This window comes from Galeopterus variegatus, unplaced genomic scaffold (genome assembly GCF_000696425.1).
Source record: "Galeopterus variegatus unplaced genomic scaffold, G_variegatus-3.0.2 Scaffold241, whole genome shotgun sequence".
Classification (NCBI taxonomy): Eukaryota; Metazoa; Chordata; class Mammalia; order Dermoptera; family Cynocephalidae; genus Galeopterus; species Galeopterus variegatus.
Genome location: NW_007726352.1, coordinates 414942 through 423197, shown reverse-complemented (window position 1 = coordinate 423197; position 8256 = coordinate 414942). Strand labels below are relative to the sequence as shown.

The 8256-nt window shown below is 40.4% G+C and overlaps 1 protein-coding gene across 4 annotated transcripts in view; it reads left to right on the top strand.

Moving 5' to 3' along the window:
• Nucleotides 1–8256, top strand: part of SFI1 (Sfi1 homolog, spindle assembly associated (yeast)) — a 112298-nt gene that overhangs the window by 45600 nt on the left and 58442 nt on the right. For 3 of the 4 annotated variants that reach the window (XM_008566423.1, XM_008566422.1, XM_008566425.1), the window contains one exon: nt 2560–2654. In XM_008566423.1, the coding sequence (XP_008564645.1) occupies nt 2560–2654 (95 nt within the window). Of the gene's footprint in view, nt 1–2381; nt 2431–2559; nt 2655–8256 lie in introns of those variants that run through there. The other variant, XM_008566424.1, reaches the window with a different exon arrangement.

Sequence of the window (8256 nt, the reverse complement as noted above, 5' to 3'; positions counted from 1 at the left end):
GGAGCGCCACCACGCTTCCCAAGCGGTGCACTGTAGCAGTGCGCCACCGGGCCGGCCCTTATCGGTCATCTTTAAAAAAAAAAAAACCCTAATGGCAATGTAATAATGCCCCTGCTTTCTGATTTTAGTAATTTTGGTCTTCTCTCTCTTTTTTCCCCTTGGTCAGTCTAGACAAAGTTTTGCAAATTTTGTTGATCTTTTTTAAAAAATCAACTTTTGTGTTTTTTAGTTTTTTCTCTATTGTTTTTTAATTCCTTATTTCATATGTTTCTGTTATAGTCTTTATTTCCTACTTATATTTGCTTTTGCTCTCTTTTTCTATTTTCTTATGGTACAAGTGTACATTACCGATTTGAGATTTTTCTTACAGGTGTTTATAAGTATAAATTTTCCTCTAAGCACTGCATAGCCCTGCATTCTATAAATTTTGATATGTTGTGCTTTAATTTTTATGTCAAAGTACTCTCTAATTTCTCTCTGATTTTTCCTTTTAGCATTGTTTATTTAGGAGAGTGTTGTTTAATTTCCACATATTTGTGAATTTTCTAAATTTCCTTCTGTTATTGTGGTCAGAGAACATATTTTCTATGATCTTACATCTTTTCAAATATATTAAGACTTGTTTTGTGACCCAAAATAAATTAATTAGTTAAAAATTTTTTTAAAAATGAATGGGGTTATCTCACTGATTCTCACTTCTATATAATTTCTAATTCTGGGAGTGTTCTGTTTTTTTAAATAATAAGTTGTTTCAATTTACAGGAGAAAATATGTGCCCAATATAGGAAGTACATTAAGAAAATAGAGAGAAATAATAAAACCCTCTTAATTCTTGACATTTATATTCCCAGTGATAAGTGGAGGAAAAAATAAAACTTGGGAGCCGAGCCTGTGGTGCACTCAGGAGAGTGTGGTGCTGGGAGCGCAGCAGCGCTCCCGCCGTGGGTTCGGATCCTATATAGGGATGACTGGTGCGCTCACTGGCTGAGCGCGGTGCGGCCGGTCTCAAAAAGGACAATAAATAAATAAATAAATAAATAAATAAATAAATAAAACTTGGGAATTATATCAAATACAAATTTTTAGACCTCTTTTTTTTTTTTCCTTTAAATTTTTATTTTGTCGATATACAATGTGGTTGATTATTATGGCCCATCACCGAAACCTCCCTCCCTCCACCCACTCCTCCCTCCCACCCAACAATGTCCTTTCTGTTTGCTTGTCATAACAACTTCAAAAAATTGTAGTTGTTATATCTTCTTCCCCCGCCCCCCCGGGTTTTTTTGTGTGTGTGTGAGTGAATTTATTAGACCTCTTTTTTAAAAAAAAAAAATTTAATATAATATCTTGCACATTGTGTCTTTATTTATTTATTTTTTTTGTCTTTTTCCGTGTCCGGCAACGGATCGCAACCCTCAGTGTCGCCCCCGTACCGGACCGGGACCGGCAACGGGATCGCAACCCTCGGTGTTGCTCCCGCGCCTCGCTCAGCCAGTGAGCGGGAACCGGTCTGTATGTGGGATCCGAACCCTCGGGCGGGAGCGCCGCCGCGCTTCCCAAGCGGCGCACTATCCATTGTGCCACCGGGCCGGCCCCACATTGTGTCTTTAAAATGGTATTCATTCTCTATCTTTTTTTTTTTTTTTCTTTTTGGTGGCTGGCTATTGGGGGATCTGAACCCTTGACCTTGGTAGCATTTCTTTAAAATGAAATGCCATGCTCTAACCAACTGAGCTAACTGGCCAGCCCTTAAAATGGTAGTCATTTTCATTATAGTCACTTCTTTATTTAGTTTCTTTGGGGTAGAAGTTCTGATTTATGACTATTTCAGATAAAATATAGATCTGTTGAACAGTTCTAATAAGCTGACAGAGTATTAAGTCAAGTCTTAGGAACTGGGATAGTGAAAACATGGAGGGATGAAGATTTTAAGGTGTACAGTGTACGTATCAAGAAGGAGAAGAAAAAGGAAAATGTGTCATTGACCATGTTTCGGTGCAAGAGAGAAGTAATGTTTTACGTAGAGTGGATGATTAAGATGATTAAAATATGACTGTCATTGCAAATGTCTCAGCTTTGCACATGCCTTAAGTGAAGTTACTCCTGGAGAAGTCAAGCTTTTTCTTCCTCAGTGACACTTTAAAGCATTAAGAATGACTCTCTGTCAAGGAGAATAGGATTCACTATTGTGAAATTGTAGGAAATTCAGGGTTTTTTTTTTTTAACATTTTATTTATTTATTTTTCTTATGTGACTGGTAAGGGGATCATAACCCTTGGCTTGGCGTCGCTCATACCACGCTCAGCCAGTGAGCGCACCAGCCATCCCTATATAGGATCTGAACCCGCGGCAGGAGCACCGCTGCCCTCCCAGCGCCACACTCTCCCGAGTGAGCCACGGGGTCGGCCCGGAAATTCAGTTTTAACTTAGGTATGGCTTTTTTGAGTCAGAAACTTTCATGTTAATTTCTGCTGAGTAAAGAACAGACTAAGTGTGTTGGATTAGGAGCTATTTTTATTTTGTTTTAAAAAAATGCCATTTGCTTTTTTGGTTCCTCAGGTACTACTTGTATAACCTGATGTTTCAGACCTGGAAGACCTACGTGCATCAGCAGCAGGAGATGAGGAACAAGTATGTTAGAGCCAAGGCCCATGGTAAGAAAAAGAAGTATATGTCTAGAGAAGATGCCCAAATTTACTTTTGTAGAAGCTCAAAAGACAAGCACATTCTGTCTGAAAGAGAATAACTCTAAGTCAAAGGGAAGATTTGTTTGATTCCTTTCCTGGTTTTCAGAATGTATGATCTCTGAGTGGGGACTCTCTTGTATGATCAGATCCCTTTGGTTTTCTCCATTTGGCATAGTTTTCACTTGATTTGCGTGAACTGGCTGTTCTGGCCTACTGGTACAGTGTCCCATTTATGTCTCTCCCATGGCACCTGCGGCTTCTGTCTTGCTCCCTTGTGTCAAGTTGCAGGGAGACTCTGGAGCAGAGGTGCAGAGCTCATTTCTGATCTACTTTGCCTAGGTTGCCCTTTAGTGATCCTGTGGCCAGTTTAGCTCTGGTCAGTGTCTGGTTTCTCTGTGAATCAAGCCCAGAAACCCATGTGGGGAGTCTGAGTGATAAAGGCACCAAGTTTCAAAATAATACAGCCTACATTAGTAGCTGCCTCATAGACATTCCATGAGTGTTTTGCAGGCACTTCAAACTCAGCAAGTCACAAATACAACTTGTCAGCTCTCCTACCACTTAGACCTGCTCTTCTTCTTACTTTTCCTATCTGAGTCAGAAGCCTTACTTAGGAATGGCTTGTCCATTCCTCATGCGTCATATCATCAGTTATCTCATCTTATAAAGTAGCCCTTTGAGACAGCATTTGAAATTATCTTTTCTTTACCACTGTCTGAGGTTAATCCTCATCTTTTCCCCAGAATGTTACATGTACCTCTTCATTAATCTTCCTGCATTTTTCTTCTCCCCCTTCTCATTGTACACATAGCTGCAAGAGTGATAAGACATAGATAAGAGCACATTGCTCCTTTCCATAAAATTTCATTTGGCTCTTCTTTACTTATGGAATAAAATCAACACTTCTTGGTATGGCAAGCAAAGTCTTCACCTATACCCGATATCCTTGCCACACTAGATGTGCACTTCTTTATCTTTCCATCTTTGCCCCTGCAGTTTCTCCCTCAGGCCCATTTCAAATGTCATCCTCCCTGTGTAGCTTTCCCTGATCTCCCCAGCACAATGGGTTCTTCTTTCCCCTGTCTGTGTTCCCAAAGTATAAGAAGCTCTTACCCAGGCCTCTTAGTTATTGCACCAGACATATTGTTTCAGTATTTAGCTGGTAAGTAACTTATGTTTTGTTGTTTATTTTTTAATTTACATACAGTAAGATTTGTTCTTTTTGGTGTATAATTCTATGAGGTTTTTTGTTTTGTTTTGTTTTTGTTTTTGTGACCGGTAAGGGGATCGCAACCCTTGGCCTGGTGTCGCCTGCACCATGCTCAGCCAGTGAGCGCACTGGCCATCCCCATATAGGATCCGAACCCGCGGTGGGAGTGCCGCTGCGCTCCCAGTGCCGCACTCTCCTGAGTGAGCCAGGGGATTGGCCCTTATAATTCTATGAGTTTTGATAAATTCATAGGGTCATGTAACTACCACCTCAATCAAGAGATAAAACAATCCCATCACTACCAATAGAATTCTCTTGTGCAAAAAAACAAAGAATTCTCTTGTGTTAACCCTTTGTAGCACCCTCCCTCCACACATAACCCCTGGTGACTACTGATCAGTTCTCTGTCACTGTAATTTTTTCTTTTCTCGAGTGTCATATAAACGGAATGGTATAGTATATAGCTTTTTGACTCTGCCTTCTTTCATTTAGCATAATGCATGTGAGATTCATCCAAGTTGCTGCATATGTCAGTAGCTCATTTTTTTTTACAAGGGTACTTGAAAAAGTTCGTGGAAAAATAGAATTAAAAGATAATACAAATCTTTCCATGAACTTTTAGAAGACCCCTTGTATTGCTGAGTAGTATTCCATTATATGGATATACCAAGGTCTGTCCATTCACCATCCGAATGGCATCTGTGTTGTTTCCAGTTTTAGACAATTATGAAAATGTTGCTAGAAACATTTGTGTACAGGTTTCTCTATGAATACTTCTCGGGTAAATTATCTAGGAGTAGGTTTGCTGCATCATATAGTAGTAGTTGTAAATTTAATTTCATAAGGAACTGTCAAACTGTTTTCCAAAGTGGCTGAACCATTTCGCATTTCCACCAGCAATTTATAAGAGTTCTACTTGCTCTGCATTCTCACTGGCACTTGTTATTGCCATTTAAAAAATTTTTTTTAACCATACTAATAGGTGTATAGAGGTATTTCATTGTGGTTTTAATTTGCATTTCCCTAATGGTTAATGATGTTGAGTATTTTTTTTATAATAATTTGCTATTTATATCTCTTCTTTGGTGACATATCTGTTCAAGATGGTTTGTCCTTTTCAATTGGGTTATTTGTGTTCTTGTGGAATTTTGAGAGGTGTATATATATATATATTTTGGTTCTTTTATCAAAAGCACAATTTGCAAATATTTTCTGTCAGTCTGTGCTTTTCATTCTCTTAACAGTGTCTTTTGGGCCGAGCCCGTGGCGCACTCGGGAGAGTGCAGTGCTGGGAGCGCGGTAGCACTCCCGCCGCGGGTTCGGATCCTATATAGGGATGACCGGTGCGCTCACTGGTTGAGCGCGGTGCAGCCGGTCTGAAAAAGGACAAAAAACAAACAAACAAACAAAAAAACCCCAGTGTCTTTTGCAGAGCAAAAGTTTTTAATTTTGATGAAGTCCAATTTATCCAGTTTTTGTTTTATGGATTATGTTTTTGGCATCATCTTGTTGTGAGGCTGTTGCACGGAAAAGGAACTAGAACACCCAATTGAGAGTTTAAAAAAGGGGATCTTTATTAGCCAGCCGGCGACTATCTCTCCAGATATTCTGGTAAGAGAGCAGCCCCGAGTCTAAGTTTAAGGGGCCTTTTGAAGGCAAAAAGTTACGGGGCCGGCCCGGTGGTGCACTTGGTAGAGTGCAGCGCTTGGGAGCGTGGCGGCGCTCCCGCCGAGGGTTCGGATCCCATATAGAGACTGGTCCACTCACTGGTTGAGCGCGGTGCAGGCGCGACACCGAGGGTTGCGATCCCGTTGCCGGTCTTCTTTACTTGAAGAACATGCATTCTGCTGTCCTACATTGTTATTTAGAGTTACAATTAATACAGCTAAATATCATGGAGTAGAATTGTTATAGGTGTCGGGAGAAAATCACCCTTGGAGACTGACATAGAAAAAGAGAAAAAGATTTTTATTTCCAGTGGCCGGGACTGCAGCAGCCAATTCAAGGTGTGGCGCTGAACTGTCTTTTTTTCTCGGTTTTTAAAGCTGCAAGCACAGCAACTTGGTCGCCCGATCACCGCGCCAAGAGGTATTAACCAATGCAAGCAAGCCAACAGTACATGAGCTAATTATGCAGTTAGCGGAGCTCCTCCCATCCCATCCCCACTTTCCCACCTAACTTTCACACAGCGGAGGGGCTATCTTAAGTGCTGTTGGTCCTGCTCTTAGAAAGAGGGCATTACTTCATACCCCACTGATTTTAAGGGGGTTCCTTAAAAGCGAATCTTTGCTTAAGGGCCAAGATCTGGTCCCCAACTTAAGTGTTCCAAATCTTCTAGTGGAATTTGGTCATATTGGGAATTGAGAACCAGTAACTTGACCTCTTGTATGCGGGACCGGATCAAGTAAAGGAGTTTGTTGAAAAGGCACGGTCCTAAGGTTACTAGCAAGAGGAGGATTATTAATGGTCCCATAAGGCTGGAAATTAAAGTTGTTAGCCATGGAGAAAAGTAAACCAGTATTCGAACCAGTTAGAGGATTGTTCCTGGTCTTGTTCCCGTTGTTTAATGCGTTCCCTTAATTTTTTCATGGAGGCTTTAACAACTCCAGTATGATCCGTATATACACAGCATTCTTCCTTTAATGTTAAATGGAGTCCCCCTTGTTGTAGAAAGAGGAGGTCAAGTCCTCTACGGTTTTGGAGGACTACCTCAGAAAGGGAAGACCAGGAAGTTTGGAGGAGGGTTATTGAATTTTCGAGCTCATAATCATTAGTTTTTATATATAGTCCTTGGTTTTGCGCACCACCAAGCGTAGGTTTAGGCTTTCATCCCCATGGGCAGAGTCTGTCTTTGGTGATTTCAGTCAGATTCAGAGACCTAACAGGGCTTTCATCCCCATGAAGCGTAGGTTTAGGCTTTCATCCCCATGGGCAGAGTCTGTCTTTGGTGATTTCAGTCAGATTCAGAGACCTAACAGTTTGGTTCACAGGCCTAGCCTTATTGTTTCATTCCCCCCTGAGAGATTTTATCTTCCTTATTCTTAAGGCAAAAGGGGCTGGAGGTCTCTTTCTTCTGAAACTACTTCCTGCAGACCGTGGGTGTAGTCCCTGCCTGCATTTTGGAGGTATAAAGTCTCTCATTGGTTGATACAGTGATTTACAGGGACTTAGTTCCTCTCAGGAAAGGTTGGGTTGGAATCCTTGGGTTATCACCGTCTTGATGTTGAACTGTAACCTGGAAGGTACAAGCTTTACAAACAGATTAAAAACACAGGGCTAGAATCGGATAACAGGTGTGTTAGTGTTTCCTTTTGAAAAATAATTTTTTCTCCAAGTTTTTCAAATTTATCAAAGGTATCTATGACAAGACTAATTTATTTGCAAAATAAGTTTAGTTTTTGGCCAGATTATTTGCATAAAGTCCAGCAAGAGTAATGGCTCATCATATAAGCTCTTTTTTTTGTTTGTTTTGAGTTGGCTTTGCTGGGACATTCATAAGGAATCTCAGATTAGACCTTTAAATGCCATTTGGGTCTTAGGAAGCCAAGCCAAGGATTTGACTTACTCTCTGATTACCTGTGTGAGTTGGGTGAATTCCTCTCTTCTGGAAGTCCCCAAAATATCAAGGTTTTGGCCTGTCAGAAAGTTACATTCTTTACTTACTGGAAGACCAGGAACCTTGTAATTATGTAGACAAGGTATCAGGCCAGTCTCTCCAAAGGGCTTTTTATTGGCTCCATAAAAGGTCAGCCTTAATTCCTTAAGGCAGTCTGGTCATGTCTGAAGGTGTGATATTCCAGTCAAAGTCATGGTAAAATAACCAGTGTTTTCAATTGTGTCCTGTTACAAAAACAACAGACTCTTATTGAACTTATGCAAATAACTGTATTGCCGTAAAACAACTTGTGAACAGTTTTTGGGGTTTTTTTTAATCTTGGAGGGATCAAGTAGAGAGAAAAGTAAGTGTTTTAATTTTTGTTCATGAAAATATACTTTAGCAAGCTTTTATATCATCCCTTCAGACATGACCAGACTGCCTTAAGGAATTAGAGTTGACCCTTTTATGGAGCCAATGAAAAGCCCCTTGGAGAGACTGGCCTGATACCTTGTCTACATAATTACAAGGTTCCTGGTCTTCCAGTAAGTAAAGAATGTAACTTTCTGACAGGCCAAAACCTTGATATTTTGGGGGCTTCCAGAAGAGAGGAATTCACCCAACTCACACAAGTAATCAGAGAGTAAGTCAAATCCTTGGCTTGGCTTCCTAAGACCCAAATGACATTTGAAGGTCTAATCTGAAATTCCTTATGAATGTTCCAGCAAAGCCAACTCAAAAAAAAAAAAAAAAAAAAAAAAAAA